The sequence below is a fragment of the Tachysurus vachellii genome, chromosome 7 (genome assembly GCF_030014155.1).
Source record: "Tachysurus vachellii isolate PV-2020 chromosome 7, HZAU_Pvac_v1, whole genome shotgun sequence".
NCBI lineage: Eukaryota > Metazoa > Chordata > Actinopteri > Siluriformes > Bagridae > Tachysurus > Tachysurus vachellii.
Window position 1 is genome coordinate 11,471,954 of NC_083466.1, and position 19,734 is coordinate 11,491,687.

At 39.1% G+C, this 19,734-nt stretch overlaps 2 protein-coding genes across 4 annotated transcripts in view; one reads left to right on the top strand and one right to left on the bottom strand.

The window, feature by feature from the left end:
- mllt3 (MLLT3 super elongation complex subunit) overlaps positions 1-19,734 on the bottom strand; it is a 53,122-nt gene that overhangs the window by 32,918 nt on the left and 470 nt on the right. For 2 of the 3 annotated variants that reach the window (XM_060874300.1, XM_060874302.1), the window contains exons 1-2: positions 15,429-15,615; positions 14,842-15,022 (exon numbers count right to left, since the gene is read on the bottom strand). In XM_060874300.1, coding sequence (XP_060730283.1) covers positions 14,842-15,022; positions 15,429-15,440 — 193 coding nt within the window. In that variant the 5' untranslated portion in view covers positions 15,441-15,615. Of the gene's footprint in view, positions 1-14,841; positions 15,023-15,428; positions 15,616-19,734 lie in introns of those variants that run through there. The other variant, XM_060874303.1, reaches the window with a different exon arrangement.
- The window catches only part of focad (focadhesin), a 54,789-nt gene continuing 53,927 nt past the window's right edge, over positions 18,873-19,734 (top strand). The window contains exon 1 of the mRNA XM_060874299.1: positions 18,873-18,917. The gene's annotated coding sequence lies outside the window, so the exon portion shown is untranslated. The remainder of the gene's footprint in view (positions 18,918-19,734) is intronic.

The window sequence follows — 19,734 nt, forward strand, 5'->3', positions numbered from 1 at the left end:
ATTCTACCACCGATATGTCTTTTTAGGATATTTTGGGCACTGCTTTATGTTAAGTTTTTTAAGAAAATCACTTCATAATATGACAAAAAAAAGTGTCAGAACTTTGACCATATTTGTGTGTAAATAACTTTTCCAACAGTCTGTGCACTTAAATATATTTGCACCTATATTTTACGGTGGATATTGTCTGACTACTACAGAAGGATGTGAAGAAAAACCATCCAAATAAAAATATAAAGCTTGCTCAAGTTAAGCTGCAATTCCCATAGGGTAAACTCTTCACATACGGAGTTGACGCCATGGAACCAGGCATGTGGGAACACTGAGTCTGCTCACAAGTGGTGTAAACTGACACCTCAAACAGGGGAAACCATGGCAGCTGAAATGAAGCACTTTCTCACCAGGGACAATGTGGTCATGAGGGGTGTATACCTCCGTTTTCCCGGAAAACACACAGTACCTCAGAGCATTATCCTCTTTGGAGCCCAAAACAAAATAAATAAATAAATAAATACTAATCATAAAAATGCCAGCCTACAAATATACCAGTGCTGTGTAAATAAATCCCAGATCTCTGAATATTACAGTACACTTTATTCAGCTCTATAGCACTTGTTGCTCAGTGTTTCCAACCACAATATTGAAACCGGATAAGATTTCGGCTTCCCAACCGCACATCTCCAAATGTCAGCCTAGGGCGAGAACGTGTACCTGGAGCACTGCTGGCTTCAACACTAGTTTGTTTTCAAATCCAGCTCAACAGCACAGAGGCATTGTGGGTCAATGGAAACATCCGGGGTTGAAATTTAAACAGAACATGATGAGGCTCTTCTCAGCACAGCTCTACAAACAGTGCCGAGAGTCAGAGTTCCAATAAGGTTTGTCTTATTAAGATGAAGCTGAGACACCAGCCATTTGTCCCAAGTAGTAGCAGGGTTGTGGGACTAGGCAGTAAGGCTAATAACTTGTCTGGAGCAGGTAATGAGAAAACAGTCATGTGCCAAATCACACTAAATATGTAGCACCATGACTGGAATAGAAAAAAAAAAAAAAACATGACTGTCACATATTGTTAAGTACAAGGGAAACACTTCTTAACTCCTTTGTATTAATGTTATCTGCTTGCAAGTGGAAGCTCATGAAAAAGTTTCTCTCTGTGACTAAAAACAAATTATTGTATTAAATAAATAAAGAAACATGAATAAGCAAAGAATGCAGCAACTACCTTGAATATACTCTAAATCTACTCTAAATACTACCATTTTTTTCCCTTGCAAATACTTTGGCACATTTTCACAGCTGGGTATCTGTTGGTCATCTTAACGCCTTTGACCACAATCACACACACAAAAAAAAACAAAATGGTGCACAGCAATTGCAACCAACGCTATAACCAGAAACATGATTAGCTTCCATTTTATGTTTAGCCAAAATAAAATTCTGTTTTATGTACAGCCTTGTTTGTAGATACAGTAAGTATACAAACATACGTCAACATTTTGGATCTTCGCAGCATTCAGTTGCAAGCCCTGTTGTTTGACTTTAGCTTCCTCTTAGCTACCTAATATTAGCTAGCATAGAATCGCAGAAAGTAGATGTAAATATAATCATTAGCCACAGGGCTTTAAATTCATACATACAACTTACTGTTTTAACAGTGTTTACTTAAACATTACATATTAAAAATCATGTACCTAAAAGATAAGAAAAAAAGAGACTGAAAGCAATAGAAGATAATAATAATAATAAATAAATCTGGCCCTGACTGAACTCCCTTTCGTCTTTTCTATTAGATTCAACGCTCAGTAATTGACCGCTGACCAGGGAGGTAGCACACCATGAATTCTTCCCCATTTCCAGATGCCCTATAGGCATCAACTGGGAAAGATTTACAAGACCCAAAGCAGGGCACTCACATCCTTTAATTGGCACCATACTAAAGTGATCAGTGCCTGGATAAGATTTCATGATGCTTCTCATTAAAATTCCATTAATGCCAGCCGGTGCCTCTGACTGGTTCGCATGATTTAATTTCCGGTGTAGTACTGTTTTCAGCATATTGCCATATGACTAGAGGGGACTGAGTTCTGAAATAAGACTTTTTTTGTGTGTTTTTCTTTCTTCACCAAGCTGCAGTGCTTGTCATCAACCACTCATCAGAGGCGATCTTAAAGCCCAGCTCTGTGAGGCACTACAGCCTGCTCTCAATGTCACCTTATGTGGCGTGTTTAGGGAGCATTAATGTCCAAAACTTTCCCCTCCTCCCTATTAAATGATTAAAAGTTGGATGGAATCCATTCCGCACAAATTTTATGCAAGAGCACGAAGAAGACTTGCCGAGAGGAAGGGAAGTGAGGAAATGCCACCGTTAAGCACTTACTAGCCCAGTAACGATATCAACAAACCCAGGTACCTAAAATGCAACAAGCTGGACCACCACTGCTGTTTCACAATAACAATTAACCAACATAACACATCCAGATCAGGTTTGTTCAGTGAAAGTAACCTCGAAACATCATAATACGTCTTCATTTCATACTGTACACGTTTGCTTCACTTCACGCTCACCAATGCGACCGCTGATGATTTCTACATTCGTGTCTCATCATGGCTTCTTACCTCTGTACATTGCCAAATGGAATAAAAAAAAAAAAAAACCTAAAGAAAATAAAGCAATCTCACACATACAGCTGTTTACACACAAAAAACCTCCTTTAGGACAAAAGGTTTTGTATAATTGAATAGTAGTAAGCCCTAACTACATTAAATTGTGCTTTACAGTCCTTAATTAAAGACAGACACATTTGGATTCATTCATAAAATACAATACAAAGGCTGCACAAGGGATTCAAGAATTTTAAAAAGTTGCCTAAATAGAATGTGCAAGAATGAGTCAGAAAAACCCGGAAATTAGTTTAGATATTCGCGTTTCTGCGTCCATCTTCAAATCAATGGGTTTTTGATTAAATGTCTGAAACAGCTTTTGCGTTTAAGAACACAGAGGCTATTTTATTCTATGACTTAAAATATGACTAATTTTTTTTTTAAGTCTTACACGTCTTAAAAAAAAGCGATTGCTAACAAGTGACTACAGACGGGACAACAGAAGGTTGTCTGGGAAATTAAACATCATCACACCAGACAGGAAAACTCAGCTACTAAAGGCTTCCTAAAGGCAAACTATTCAAGATCAAAACCTTTCCTTCATTCAGATCCGTCCACAAAAAGAGCACAGTGGAGATTTATCAGGGAACATGTTTAATACGTAACGACTGACAGAAACATCAGACGATTTGTGGTGGCGACACTGTAGTCATGCGATCATGGTGTAGTTCAGACAGAACTTAACTTTAGCTTTTTTGCTCCTGCTGATTGTATTTAGGCATCAATATTCATACAGGCTTATTTGTGAAAATTCTCTTGAACAAACTTTATAAGAATCATAAACGTTTGTTGGTCAAAGCTGATTTTCTGCAATAACCCAAAAGCCAATGAAAAAAAAATCCTATTTGCTTTATGTCGAGGGGAATCGGAGTGATGCTAGGCAAAACTTCCCAGCTGGCCTATAAAAAGACATAATACATCATCAACATCCCTGCAGCACTCTACTGAATTAGATTTCTTAATAAAGTCAGTATTTCTGCATTCGAACAACCGTACTACAATTCTTCGTAACCCGAGAAGTTTACAAAAAATAGAAGAAAAATAAATGTTTTGAGCTGTGAGTGAATTTTGAAATGATTCAAACATCTACAGGAAGGTTATTAGCCTCAAACAAGTATACAATGTTATGTACAATATTATGCTCAACAGTCTGTCATACAGCATGTGGGCCTTTAATACCAAGCCTGATTTCAACAGACGAGGAAACAGTAGCAAAGACTAATGATTTAACTAGCTGTTAATAATGCTGCTTTCCTTTTATCCCCACAAGGATGCACACTGTGCACTTGGCAACCTAATCTGAATAAAAAGTTTTATAGTAAATAGCAGATATTTTTGTTGAGTCTTTAGGCTGGTGCAAGAAAAAAAAACAACAAAAAAAACAAAAAACGCTTGACATCAAAAACATAAATTTTATATATATAATAAATAAAAAAATATAAAAAAAAATTTTTATATATAAAAAAAAAACATACATTGGCTCTCATTTATAACGCAAGAATTTAAAGAATGTACATAAAATGTTCACACAAACACAAACCTCTGTATGGACCCCAGACATCGTCTTTGTGTCTTTTGTGTTTACATTCACAGCATTTTACTCAGAAAACCGTGTACTGGTCGACACTGCACTGTTCTTTGTGTATTATTGTACTGTGCTTGTGCACATGTACACTTTTTGTAGCATGTGTGTGTTGTCTCCTGAGGGCTGGGTTTTATGTAGCACCAGGATCCTGGAGGAACCTTGTTTCAGTTTACTGTGTACTGATGCAGCTGTTGTAATATACTGCCGTAATGACAATAAGAGCTTCTTGACTCGAACGTTTGTCAAAGAATCATAAGTTTGTGAAGCATGAGATCGATTCTAAGTCGAAATAAAGTGATGATTCCTACAGCATTGAGCGTTGAGGATCGTGCAGCCCGGATACATACTGTAGAATGTAGGTCCTGAAGGACTGTGATAGCGGTGATAAGCCATCCTGCGTGTCCCTTGCCCACTAAAACCCTGCTTATAGATGCAAGACAATCTCCTTATATCGACTTGGCCATCTCCCTCGGGTTCAAGGGCTTTCTTATTAAAATAGGCTCTGACAAGCCCTGTAAAGCAAAACAGCAGTGTGCCTGGTAACTTCAAGCACTAGGCCCGGTAATTTAACTCCCATTCCAACAAAAGACACAAAAAGGTATTCAGCAGCACTTTTTTTTTTTAAATCAAAGCCTCATTACAGTATTAGGCAGGATGCAAGAGTGCCAGAAATTCTTGAACTAATTGTACACGGACAGTATAAAAGCTGGTTTAATGCCGCTAAGGAATAAACAAGAATGTTTAAAAACTGATCATGAACAAAGCAGATGGGAAGCTCATAAAAAATAAAAGTAAATAAATAAATAAATAATAATACTAATAATGTATTCCACTAAAAAAAAAAAAAAAAAAAAAAAACCCGGCACCTCACACTGAGCCCTCGGTGTGTGGAATTTATGACAATTTTAAATAGCTTCTCTTTGCCAGCCAAGCAGACAATAGCCACGGCAGGATTCCCCCTCAATGAGAGAGCAGAGGCTCAGATTTCACCCTCGTACACTCACCACAACCACATCTATGCCAAACACTAAATGAATCTCTCCAGTTCCCTGGGAAAAAATGATTTTGGCCTTGCGACTCAAGCAGCATGTTTATTGTTTTTGGAGTCACATGACAGATGTGTGTATGCACGTATACTGATGAATCAGATTTTCTGCATTAAAAAAAATAAAAAACAAAAAATAAAATAAATAAATAGTAATGATGATTATTATTATTATTATTATTCTTCTTATTATTATTATTCTCAACCTGGGTAGTAATTGGCAATAACATTCAGACAAATCCAGATCCAGAAGTCAACCAAATCAGCCAAATTGTTTGTTCCTGTAAGTATGGAACCTACTAAAACTACTACAGCTTCTCTGATGGCTGATCACAAACAAAGTGCCTCAAAAGATAGACCTTCATTTCTGGAAACTAATTTCAAAAAATAAAAGTCCAAAGGTAATTTCTCATTTTCCCGATTAGTGCAGTGATGAAGAGAAAAATAGTCCTGCTTTTGGACAAAGGAGGAGGCAAATGTTTTACGACTCTTGCAAATGCATGGTGAAGGACTAAAAGACTTTGCTAGCAGACAGCCTTTATAAACCGCGCTTCAATAAACCACTTCCTCACAGCCCTTACCTCCTTTCACTCAAAGAGAGAAGGGTGTTGGGGGGAGAGAGAGAGAGAGAGAGAGAGAGAGAGAGAGAGTAAGTAAGCATTTATGGCCCAGTTCCTGTTTTGGACTCTTGCGCCTAAGTCACCCCCCCCTCCCTTTCCATTCCGTCTCTCCCTCCCTCCATCCCTTCCTCCATCCCTCCCTTTTCCGCTCCTTTCATTCCAGTGGAGGAGACAGCCTGCAGTTTCATGGCCTCAGCCCTTTGTGCACCACCAATACAAGTAGATCCGATTTTTGCCCGGTCGTAAAGCAATTACGGGCTTGTTCTCGCAGATGTTTAATCTTAGGCTCGACCACTGCCAGGAGACGAAAGCTGAGGGAGCTGAAAAACACGTTGGGTCACTGAGAAACTCTCCTTTCCCCCACCTCAAACACAGAAGACCTACAGAAGCTGTTAGAAGAGCCTTTCTAACTGTAATGCAGGGCAGGTTACCTTACTTACTACCTTACTCTTTTCTACAGTTTTCACGTAGAAGTTTCTGTTAAGAAGAAAATGCTTTCTGAGTCAAATAATCAAATGCTCTCAAAACATACAGAAATGTTATCACAGTGACAAGAAGGAAGTTAAAATCTAACTGCTTTAACTTGAAGTTAAAAGTCTGTAATAAATTTGAACATTTAACAATTTCAGATTCAAAGCAGCTGCTTCTAATGTAACGGCTCTAAACCTGCTTGAAAACAACAACAAAAAAAGATACTTTTGTGAGATGTAGTGCATCATGATAACTAATACTGTCATACCGCCTTCTCTTCTCGGATTGGACCAAAAGTCCAAAGGTGATTAGACATCCGTCGAATTGTGTTCGGTTTTCAGATCTAAACTGCGTACAGTCACTGTGTACTAGTGCACATGCAACTGCTGAGTCATTCCAAAACATCAACCAGAAATAAAACAAAAACAAAATAAATTTAAAAAAAATTACGATGACTCACGTTGTAAAGAAAAACAAATGTGACGTTTTTGTTTCAGGACAAATGTTTAGGACAAATCTTGAGACTTCCAGAATGAGAAATCTAGGACTTCCAGAATGAGAAGAGACATGAAGCAGTTCAGCAAGAAGCCTGACTATTTCAGCCGTATGAAGGAAAACCAGCACTGCATCAGTGCTTACTAAAGATACTAAGAACTTTTAAGAACATTATGATTTAAAGATGATCATAAAGAAGATTGTGATTATTAGACTTGGAGAATTGCTTCTATTAATTGGCAGTAAACAGGGAGAAAGAACACCATCATATTATCATTATAAGACTAGCTCTAGAGGTGTAATGAGGAAGAAATCCTGACTGAAAGTAATCTAATCCAGATGTATGATTAATCTTTGAAGTGCATATCCAAAAACAAACAAACATTTAATAAAAGAGTGCTAAATTTTCCTTTAGTAACATCATACAGGACTTACAGAGAGAGAGAGAGAGAGAGAATAAGAGAGAGAGAGAGAAGGAAAGAATATAACCATCAACAGCAGTTCGTCTCTATAAATTCACAGTTTATACACATTGAGAATAACACTGTCGCCACATGATTAACTAATATTCCACAACTTTCTTTTCTTCCTCTCTCAGTGTACTCCCTCCATCATCCCACTCTTCCCGGGTTCAGCTGCTCAGTAAGAATAGGTTGTTTCCTCTGAGCGAGTGAGAACGATCTCTGCCTTCCCGGCCCTCTTTCACCGTGGCTTTGCTAGACATCTCCGAATGACATTTAAGCCGTACTTTGCCTGAAGACAGCTGGAATTAAGGCCACATCAGGGTCTTAACTTATTGGACATGTGCTGCATACAATACCACAGATCAGTGACCAGCTAGAGCAACAGACAGATTTAAAAGGCATGTTATTCCCCCCCACGGGCAAACACGGCCATCTGATCATCAGCTGCCCGCAAAGAGGAACGCGGAGACGATTCTGGTGGTTACTGCATTAACATTCACCCTACTCCACATGGCCGTGTTTTATAAAACTTTCCCTGATTTGTAATTCTTAATTATTTCTCTTAATCAGCTTGGGCAATCTTCAACAGCTGATCATTTTTTTCAAAAACACAAACAAGTACTTTTCTCCTCTTCCAATTAAGTATTACAGTTCACGCTGGTCATGCGAAGCTGTCGTGATCGCTCTAATTGGAAAAATGTGTTTGCACAATCATGCTTTTACTTCATGCTCTCAGATTGTTTCCTCTTTGGTGTGATTTGCAGATACCACACACACAAAAAAAAAAAAAGCTGGCTGTCGTTACAGAGGATGCATCCTAGACTTAAAAAAAAAAAAACTACAAAGGCTGTTGCACCAAGCCAAATAACACCGCACAGCCTTGCAGCTTCTCAACATATTTATTTCATTAGAAAGAGATCAAATAAATTATATTATATTCCTGTAGAACTGCAGAGAAATAGTGCAAATGTAGAGCAGAAAATCTGCCCATTTCTTTAGCTACGTTCTCAGCTACTGAGGAGAGACTTAATACGGTTTTTCATTTGTATTTACTTGTTTATTACCTGCTGCTACTTTACATTTTTATATTCTTTATTATTTTATATATAAATAAAATACCTCATTGCTACTGGATGCCTGAATTTCCTGTGGGAGGGAGGGAGGGATGAAAGAAAAAAAAAGAAAAAAAGAAAGAAAGACAGAAAGAGACAAAAAAAAGAAAAAATCAAGAAAAAAATCAAGAAAGACAAATAGATAGAAAGAAAAAAAGAAAGAAAGACCAATGGAAAGAAAGACAGACAGAAAGAAATAAGAGATTACTTACTTTCTATCTGTCTGCTAGTCTGCCTTTCTATTTTTCTTTCTGTCTTTGTCTGTCTGCCTGCCTTTCTCTTTCTTTCTGTCTGTCTGCCTTTCTATTTTTCTCACTGCCTGCCTATGTCGGTCTGTCTTTCTATCTCTCGGTCTGAATTTCCATCTCTGCCTGTCTATCTGCCTTTCTATCTTTCTTTCTGTCTTTGTCTGTCTGTCTGCCTGCCTTTCTCTTTCTTCCTGTCTGTCTGTCTTTCCATCTCTGCCTGTCTATCTGGCGGTCTGAATTTCCATGTCTGCCTGTCTATCTGCCTTTCTATCTTTCTTTCTGTCTTTGTCTGCCTGCCTGTCTGTCTTTCTCTCTGCCTTTCTATCTTTATGTCTGCAGGTCTGCCTTTCTCTCTGTCTGCCGGTCTGCCTTTCTATCTGTCTATCTATCTCATCTGAAATGAACAGCATACAGAAGACTCTTGACATCTAAGATGAATGAACTTTCAGGTTCCACTTAGATATGGTACAGAAACAGAATGAAATCAGGTCATTCATTACTCTCACAAACCAGTAGTTAGTAGTATGTGGCTAAGAAACCATGACTGCACAAACTCAGCTAATTTAACTCATGCTGTAAAGGACATTGTATATTGACTACAATTACATAAAGGCTGAGAACTTTATTAGAACACCTACACACCTACTGATTCTTGCAATGATCTAATCAGCCAATCATAGCTTCAGTTGATGTTCACATCAAAAATCGGAACAGAAAAGAAAAACTTGATCTCTGTGACTAACTGTGACATGGCTGTTGATGCCAGAACAGCTGGTTTGAGTGTTTCAGAAACTGATCTCATGGGATTTTCATATCTCTAGAGACTCTAGGGTTTACACAGAATAGTACCAAAATATATCAAGCAAGTGACAGTTCTGTGGGTGGAAATGTCTTGTTGATAAGAGAGGTCAGGGGACAATGATTAGACTGGTTCAAACCACCCGGAAGGATACAGTCAGTCAATCAGTCTTCACAACTGTGGTGAGCAGAAAAGCATCTCCGAATACACAAAGCATGAAAGCTTTCAATGGATGAGCTCCAAATTCAGAAGACCACATCAGGCTCCTTTCCTGTCATCCAAGAACAGTAATCAGAGAGCTACAGACTCAAAACAGTCTGGATATTTTTCTATTCGTCACCTGTCCTGTTTTAGTGAGTCTGTGCCCATGATAGCTTCAGATTCCCGTTCTCGACAGAGCCTGATGCGGTCTTCTGCTGTCATAGCTTATTCTCCACAAGCTTTCAGTTTTTGTGTGTTCTGAGCCATTTTGTTCCCTCACCAAAGTTAGTGATGATTTCAGTTACTATAACCTTCCTGTTGGCTTGAACCAATCTGGCCATTTTTCAAGGCATTCAAGGCATTTTAACCAACAAAACTGTCACAAAATGGATGTTTTTAGTTTTTCCTCACCATTCTGAGTGCACTCTTATTGACCGATGTGTGTAAAGATCCGAGGAGATCAGCATATATAGTGCAGAAATACTCGAACCGACAATCAGACCTCAGTCAAAATCACCATGATGACGTTTCTCGCCATTCTGATGGTTAATGTGAACTGCTGGTGTGCAGCTTCATGAACGTATGCCTTGCACTGCTGCCACACGATTGGCTGATTGGCACTCGGTAAACAACACCAAACTCCGGAATAACTTAGCGGCTGAATGTTAGCGAATCTTATATGGAAGTGTAGCAAGCCAATCAGACTGCAGCCTTCAGTGTTCGGATTTTTGAGGGTAGATATTTAATTTACTTTAAAGACCATAAGACATTTAGCACGATTAGTTTATTATACAAAGATTAATATTATACAAAAGTTCAAGATAAATATTAGACTTATATTTAAATGTGTTTGTATTTATCCCTAATGAACGATGAGTGAGGAGACTGTAGCAAGAAAAAAACTCCCTTAGATGGAAGAGGAAGAAACCTTGAGAGGAACCAGACTCAAAAGGGAACCCGTCCTCATTTGGGTGAAACTGGAGGGTGTGATTATAAATTGTTATAAACATTGGAAAGTGTTATTATGAAGAACATCCTTTCTATAGTCATTTACAGTCTGATAATTGTGTATTGGTTAGGAGAGTGTTGTCCTCAAAGACCAACAGGATATGCATAGGTCTAGGGTCTGTCCTTAACTGAACTCATTCCTCTTTCCAGGACCTACAATTTCACAAGCCTTTCGTTACAAGATAATAAACATGGTCTAGAACAGCCTATTAGCAAAGGTAGAATTGTTTTGACAATTTGAGGAGTTAATAGAGGTCATTGACATTTTTTTTCCCCAATCATGGACCAGTGCAGAAGTGACTGAGAAGCTGAATGAAACTGATGCAATCTACACATTCACATGCTTCCAAATCTGTCCTATGGCAACATTTTAATTCATCATAAGCAGTCAAACATCCCTGATCATATAAGATGTATTTGTATATGGCCTGCCTTCCGATTACATGTCCTACTCGCACTCCTTAAATGAACATGCATGTTCTGTGCTGGCTTCACACTTCCTTCAATGGCTGGTTTATCTGGCTCACGCTCCCTCCATCTGTGGTTAGATATCGAAGTCTTTTGGATTAAGCTGTAACAGATGAGCTGCATAAGGGGCCGTGTTTAAACAATTTAGTGAAAGGCATTCAAAATGTAAATAGTTTAACATCTTTTTTTTTTTCCCCCACAAAATGTCGAACAAATGCACCATATCACCCCCTGTGATTTCTATAGACGTGTACACGACTTGTATACATAGTGTCCGTTTTGTCGGCAAACCACAAGTGTGAGATTTCGGTCTGTTTATAAAGCACAATATGAGCCGTTCGTTCTTTGTGTCAAGGGTTTTACTAGACTTTATAGGAATAAAACGTATACAGACAGTTTACCATGTGTCTGAACAAAACCGCAGGCACTGTGCAAAATTGAAGGTGACAGTCCCTAAAGCCTCTCTGTGATGACAAAGAGAACACTTTTTGCACTCGCTGCTAAATTATGGGAAGCCTTGTGACCACCCAAAAGCCACACAGCTATATTTTAGTGATTTTTTTTAAAGGCTGGCATCAATGGGCGCAGGTGAAATGTACAGCCGTGTTCCAGTCCATTTCTTTTGAGTTTACCCTGTACCCCTCCCTCGCCAAAAACACATACACTCCCCCAACAGGCTCCCGACACTAAATATCAGGTTTCCAAGGCTACACAGCATGGCCGCTAATCATAGCCTTTTTTTTTCTCTCTAGCCAAGCAGACTGGAGTCTGTTTAAAATGTGTCTAGCTGGCAATAATTCTTCCAAATTGATGGCATTTCTCGTCCATCCAGCAATACACTTCAACATGCTTGTAGATTTGTGTCATTTAAGGACACAAAGTTGAGCATGCACTCACAGAAAATGATGTGTGTGACAAAACACAACTGTCAAGTTTCCTTAGATGACTTCAGCTCACTTTATGAATGTGGAAAATTACAGAGAATGACCAATATAATAAACAAAAGCCTTCCCTTTTTACACGAATCACAGAGGTATTTTGTATAACATGGAACAGCTGTGCGATGGGTAATGTCGGATGGTGGCAAAGATTCAAATAAATAAATAAATAAATAAATAAATAAGAAAGAATGAAAGGAAGTGACTAAAGATATTTGGAAGATGAGAGGTTGGAAGAAGGGGAGGGAGAGCGAGAGAGGGAGAGGGAGGGAGATACTGCTGTTCTCTTATAGACGAGACTGTTGGTATTAAACTGTCAAACACATGCCCGTCTGTGCACGAGGTTTTTCCTCCAACTTCCCTCCCAGCTCCTCTCGACGCTGGCGAGCGTGATCAAAGCTACAAGTCGGGAGGCCATGATGGAGGGGGGACGACGGAGCCTCCCAGGACCCCAAATAATAAGGCTGATTGTTTACGTTACATGCACTCCATAAATTCTGTCCTGTCTAAGACAGCGGCTTATCTGAATTCAGTGGCCACAGAGAGCCCTGTTGTGAATTATTCAGGAAACATGGAAAAAAAATCAGTGACTCATGTCTGAAGCAGTTTAGAATTAGAAAGGTCACTTTTTTGCGGTTTGAGTACACACTAAACAAGACACTAGATATGAACGTCTGTGATCAATAAACAGCTGGTCGGTTTATCATCTGAAGCTCATGCTGATGTTCAATCTATATCAACTTCTTAGAAGTGACATACAGCCATGAAGCCTTGATGTGCCTCGATTCGTTCTGGATCGCAAACTTTGTCAAATCAATTATGAAATGATGTCTCGGTGCAACATGCAAGTAACCTCCGGAAGTACTTAGGCTTCTTAATTTGTCATGCCACAAAAACACATTAGGCTGCATACCATATAGTTCTAAAAGGGAGTTCCGAAGAATCACTAAGGCTGTGTCATAAGGCAGGATTTATTAGAGGTTAAGTATCCTCCTGCTGGTTTTGAACTTTTTCAGAAGGCCTCGCAACACATTTGTCAAGGAAGGGAGGGTTACAGCAGAGATGTTAAAGCAAACCTACAATTGGTACACCTCCTGTCATCAACAGCCGACAGTGCATGGTTCAAGCACTTTTCAAATTAGAACGTGGTGATTTACGGCCTTAATATTTCGACACAAGAAAATATGGCAAGGTAGATTTTCACCAGAGTGTCCACACACACACACACACACACACACACACACACACACACACACACACACACGGTACTTCAGAACTTCCTTTTAGAGCTAATGTAAACATGAAAAGTTAGGTTTTTCTATTCAATAAATCATGACCAGTGAGGTACACAGAGTGCAAAAACTGAGGAAATATCACCACACATTTACAAAGTCAGTCAAGGTGAACAGAAGCAAAACAGAACCTAAATTAGGCGTTTTATTTCCCAAACTTTGCGGCGAGATTCCCCACTGCACTACGCTAGTAAATCAAGTCCCCTTTGTGTCCTGGTAAAGTTTACTACCAGTATGCAGTTTGTCTTGCCGGTTTTCATGCCCAGACCGTGATAAGGAATATTACAAGTTTAGACCGCAACGAATAAACAAACAAACAATTCCATGCTTCTTTGTTTACACTAGTATTTGATGTTAATCTGTGAATCTATCCAACCCTTACTGGAATATTATGGAGGCATAATATGGTCCTATTATTGCATCATGTGTGTTTGCTATTCCTTCTACTCACATCCATGTTAGGGTGGCATGACATGTCAGACCTGTTTCAGTCGTATTGCTACATGTTGCAAAATTTCATGCAATGCATGAAGAAAAAAGAAATAAATATATATTAAAAAAATCATACTATGGTTAAAAAGCCTGGAGAGTTTAAACGTTTGGTCAGGATGCTTCAGGTTGCAAATGAACCGACTGCTGTAATGTAAACACCAGTGATGCTAGAATGATCAGTCAGATTGTAACAGTGCAGCCTCCTGCCTCAGTCTCAGGCTGCACACACACACACACACACACACACACACACACAATTCAACCGGCTCCAATTCACAAGTGCACAAAAATCCAGTGAAAACCTCCGCCTGCAGTGAGTCGTGTGTAATTAGGACAGATTCTGCTTGGCATTTCGCCCAGCACTTGTTTCCTCAGAACAAACTCAAAGCTTCAGAAACTGTGCTTCAAAGCAACAAACAGTTTAATTGATCCTTTTTTTCCTCCTGCAAAAGGGAACCGAATCTGCTTAAACCTACTGACTGAACCGATCCCTTCTTTATTCTGTCCTGTTTGTCTGGGACATTTATAACGAATATAAAGATCTGATGACGTTAGATGATAATAAACAGCCCTGGGGGACAGTAGGTGGCACAGACGGAGAAGTAGAACAGATTTCTTATTTACTTTAGAGCTTTTTTTTTTACAGAGATATTAATAAAAATTTAAAAAAGCTTGTTGATACGCATTTGATTAAGCAAAAGCTTGAACTGAAAACAAACTTCCACGCGCGTTAACAACACTGACATTAATCACAACACTAAGACTATGGATATAGAACAACAGCAAAACATCACCAAGTATGCATTAAGTTCACACACACACACACACACACACACACACACACACACACACACACACACACACACACGGAGCGCACAGCGATGCGCAAAGGTTACTCAGAAATCCATCCAAATATAAAACATCGGTTTCTTCACGCACCTCTTTTTGGTCTCGGGAAACTTTCATGCAGATGAAACACTACTTTCTCCACAAAGTGCTGGATGTTGGTGTGCTCCGGCCCGCGGACAAACACCATCCAGTCGTGTGTGAAGCCCTCAGCAGTGGGTTTCTTCCGGACCTGAGCGCGGTGCCCGAGCTCCAGCTTCACCTGAACAGCACCCTGTAAATAGCACCAAGAGAAAACAACTGTAGATCTAATAACCTACTGCGCCCATCCAAGCGCACGAGCGACAACGCGGAAGGCATGAATAGTTTTTAAATCTTCTCTCATTGCACTTTTTTTTCTGCATATGCAGGAGCGTTTTAATGCACACCGAAAGCTCCACAACCCGCTCCTCGCTACCGGCTTTACCGAAAGGCACCTCGTTTTATTTATAGACGTGTCCTTGCAGCATACAACTATTCCTAATATACTTTAGATATCATCTGCATGCAAATTCTAATATGCGTTGATTTAGCGCGTTCGCCCTCTTTTGCTACGGAGAAGAGCGAGAGATAGGAATAAAACAACAGCGCTAAGGCACGTGAAGGCGCGAGCACCGTTTCTGCAGGTAAATCCTACTCACCGAGCTGGCCATTCTCGAGGCCACGGGATAATGCTATTTCATGGAGAATTTTGTTTAAATAAGAATAACACGGACTGCGGACGGCCGATGGCGGACATGGTCTCTTAATTGAGCCCCAGCCCGAGTTTCAAGGAGTGAAGTGAAGTGAGACGCATGCGCCCTGGATGTACGTGGACGCGTAAAGGCGAGCGCGTGCGCGCAACACCCCAGTGAGAACGCGCCGATTGGCTACTTCCAAAGCCACATAGTACATAGTGCCAAAGCAGGACGCCAGTATAGATAGGTTTGTGTAGCTTGCTGTTTTTCCTGCTGTTTAGTACAGTAACACGCCGTAATAAACCTACTACTACGGTTGTATTTTTTATACGTTAAACTTAATTTGCGGTAAGTGTTACATGTACAGGGAATAAGAATATATATAGGTCCTTTTAAGACAACATGACAAGCACCACGTCTGAACCTTCACGCAATGTTGTATATTGTGTGTTGCTACACAAAATGGCCAGCTTATTATAATTATTATTTACAATGTCCTTTAAGTCAGATAGTGACCAACACCTGAAACCAGTGGTTCTCATAATAAACACCTCTATAAGTCTATGAAGCAAAGCCAGGGCAATCTTAATCTTTTATTTCTTTACAGTGGAGGATATCACAATAATAAGTTAATATATCTATTATTTGTTATTTATATCTATATATCTACAGTTCTCATCCTTTTAGTCTGGAAAAAAAATAACAAATAAGTTACAATCTAATTTTAATCTTATTAACCATGAATTTATTTTTCATAGGAATAAAATGTTGTCCAAAACCAAAAAAATAATTGCTCATTAATCATTCATCCTGTGAATGTGTCTGTTCCAGGAATACCATTAACCCATAACAGGGCACCATCCATGTGCACACTTACATACACACCTATGGGCAATTGTGAGTCATTATTCCACCTAGTAATATTTTTGAGTTGGGAGGAAGCTAGAAAGCCTGGAGGAAACCCACATGGACACAGGAATATGCACAGATACACCCCACAGACAGTAACCTAAGCTAAGGATGGAGCCTGGGAGTTGTGTAGCACCAATCCGACACACTGTGCCATCATCCAATACACGTTTAAATACTATTCCTAATATTTCAATAGTTGACTTATGTTCTTAATGAAACACTCACTCCATGTATTTTCATTCTTTAAGAGGTGTGTGTATGGTGACTTAGTGGTTAGCCTTAAATTTGTATTAAATTACCTACTAAATGGAAGGCTTGAATCCGCTAAGGTAATGATTAGTGAAGGTTCACATTGATCCACAGATTTGGAAAATACCCTCCTCTGTTATGGTAAATGCTGACAGGTGTTACTTCCTGTTCAGATGTTGATAAGCCATGTGATTGTGAGGTTAACTAGTGATGTGCAGTATCGACTTAAAGCAAAATTGGGAAAATAAAGCTTAATGCAATAGGAAAGTTTTAAACAGTGACAGCTTAGAATAAGAAATGATAGATGAAGCACTTATACATATCACTGAGAAATTTCATTTGGATGTCACTTTGGATGAAAGTCACCCAGTTTTTTAACACATTGCTTGCTAATTTGAAACTTTCAGTAATATCCGTCTGTCAGTCAGTGCTTTAAACCGTGCCGAGACCAGATGGTGTAACAAGCCATACAGTTGAGCTACACAACAATGAACAGGTTCATTTCTGTGTAATTAAGACATATCAGACATCAGATTCACTATATCTTCTTTTCTAAATAGTCGTCTGCTTTATGTACTTGACTTTTCAGAGCCACTATACATTTCATCACAATTACATTTCAGCAATCCAGCTGATTAGCCCATGAGCTGTCGATACTAGAAAGTGTTGTCAGAATGAATACTGTAACTGAAACACTGAAAAAAGCACATACAAACATAGTCTATCATTGTATTTTGTTATTAATATCCTATATTTCATCCTTCTTGCTAATAACACATTTAGTAAATTGGCTCTCATATTCAATGATGTATGCCAGATGTATGCACCAGATGTTACTATTGTCCCCTTCAGTTCAGCACACGAACGAAACATTTGCCTGGAATTACTGCAAAATCAGTAGTAGCTCACCAAATCACAGAGAAGCTGTCACAGAGAAATGTTCCAGAGCACCTTTTAAAATGACGTTAGTGATATCTTGCTAGCAAAGCGCATAGAGACACATGATGTGGTTGGACATCCTGTTCGTTCAATAAACTGTTTCTGATTCTACTTTAGTAAAATGGAAACCTTTATTTCACCTAACAATCTGATAAGATTAAATGGGTGATATAAAAAAAAAGATACCGTAAAATGAATTCTACAGACCACTTAAAATACATCTATACAAATATCAGGCACTTTTATTAAATGTGTGTTAAAGAAATTGTCTTGATTTTTATTGGAATGCTTCTCCCCAAAAATATGTTCTTGCTCTCACACCCTAGTAGTAGTAGGAGCAGTAAGAGTAATTGTAGTAGTCGGAGCATTAGGAGTAGTTGTAGTAGTAGTAGGAGTAGTTGTAGTAGTATGAGCAGTAAGAGTAGTTGTAGTAGTAGTAGGAGTAGGAGTAGGAGTAGTTGTAGTAGTAGGAGTAGTTGTAGTAGGAACAGTAGGAGTAGTTGTAGTAGGAGCAGTAGGAGTAGTTGTAGTAGTAGTAGGAGTAGTTGTAGTAGTATGAGCAGTAAGAGTAGTTGTAGTAGGAGTAGGAGTAGGAGTAGTTGTAGTAGTAAGAGTAGTTGTAGTAGTAGTAGTAGTAGGAGTAGGAGTAGTTGTAGTAGTAAGAGTAGTTGTAGTAGGAGCAGTAGGAGTAGTTGTAGTAGGAGTAGGAGTAGTTGTAGTAGTAAGAGTAGTTGTAGTAGGAACAGTAGGAGTAGTTGTAGTAGGAGCAGTAGGAGTAGTTGTAGTAGTAGTAGGAGTAGTTGTAGTAGTATGAGCAGTAAGAGTAGTTGTAGTAGGAGTAGGAGTAGGAGTAGTTGTAGTAGTAAGAGTAGTTGTAGTAGTTGTAGTAGTAGGAGTAGGAGTAGTTGTAGTAGTAAGAGTAGTTGTAGTAGGAGCAGTAGGAGTAGTTGTAGTAGGAGTAGGAGTAGTTGTAGTAGTAAGAGTAGTTGTAGTAGGAACAGTAGGAGTAGTTGTAGTAGTAGGAGTAGTTGTAGTAGTAGGAGTAGTTGTAGTAGGAACAGTAGGAGTAGTTGTAGTAGTATGAGCAGTAAGAGTAGTTGTAGTAGTAGGAGTAGTTGTAGTAGGAACAGTAGGAGTAGTTGTAGTAGTAGGAGTAGTTGTAGTAGTAGGAGTAGTTGTAGTAGGAACAGTAGGAGTAGATGTAGTAGTAGGAGTAGTTGTAGATGTAGGAGCAGTAGTAGTAATTTACAAATCGCTTTTGGCTATACATATGACCCTTCTCGCTCACCGTACTGACTGTGACGCGTTGTTGAACAACTGCTGAAAGTTAAAGCTGGCTAGCAGACAGCACTGGTAAGTTGTTTGAGCTTTTAGTAATTCAGTATTTACTTGTACATGAAGCATCACTCTCAGTGCAGCAGACTGTAAACACATGGCGCAACACGCATGCTATAACGTTACAGAGATATTAAAGTCTATTTATTCCTGAAAGCCAGTGTTGTCATTCATTGACAAACAAGTTACAAGATATCCGTCTAACTCGGAATGTGTGTTAACTCAGTAGTCCGGAAGATCCGATGTAGGAAATAGCTACATGTGTGTGATCAGTGTGTAACCGCAGTACAGACAATGTAGCATTATTGTGTTCACACACACACACACACACACACACACACACACACACAAGCAGTGCTGAGCAAAGCACTCCACATTGTACAGGGAAAAGTAACAGCAGGACGGAAATCTCTGGAATATTTACAGTCATGTGCCATGCTGACGACTGCTTTGTTTTTCAAGAACTACTTAGACACTCATTTTATTTTACACGCCTCCCTACTAAACAGAGGACCTTTTTAGCAGAGACCTTGCAATGTTAAGTTATTAGCAGGGTTGCCAGATAAGCGTGCAATCACCCTCTCCTCCTCATTTTATACACTAAACACTGGCATCAACGTGTCATGAAACGTTTTAACAATACAGTAAAAATAGAAGAAAAGACGAATATGTTTTGACCAAACTTGCAGTCTTAAATATATTGATAGATATAATCTCTAGCTGAATATGAGAATGATTAGATGACGTCATGACACACACTCATACACACATATACTGATGCACTAATACACACTGCTGATAGTGAGAATGGGAAAGAGAGGAAAGCATGAAGTAT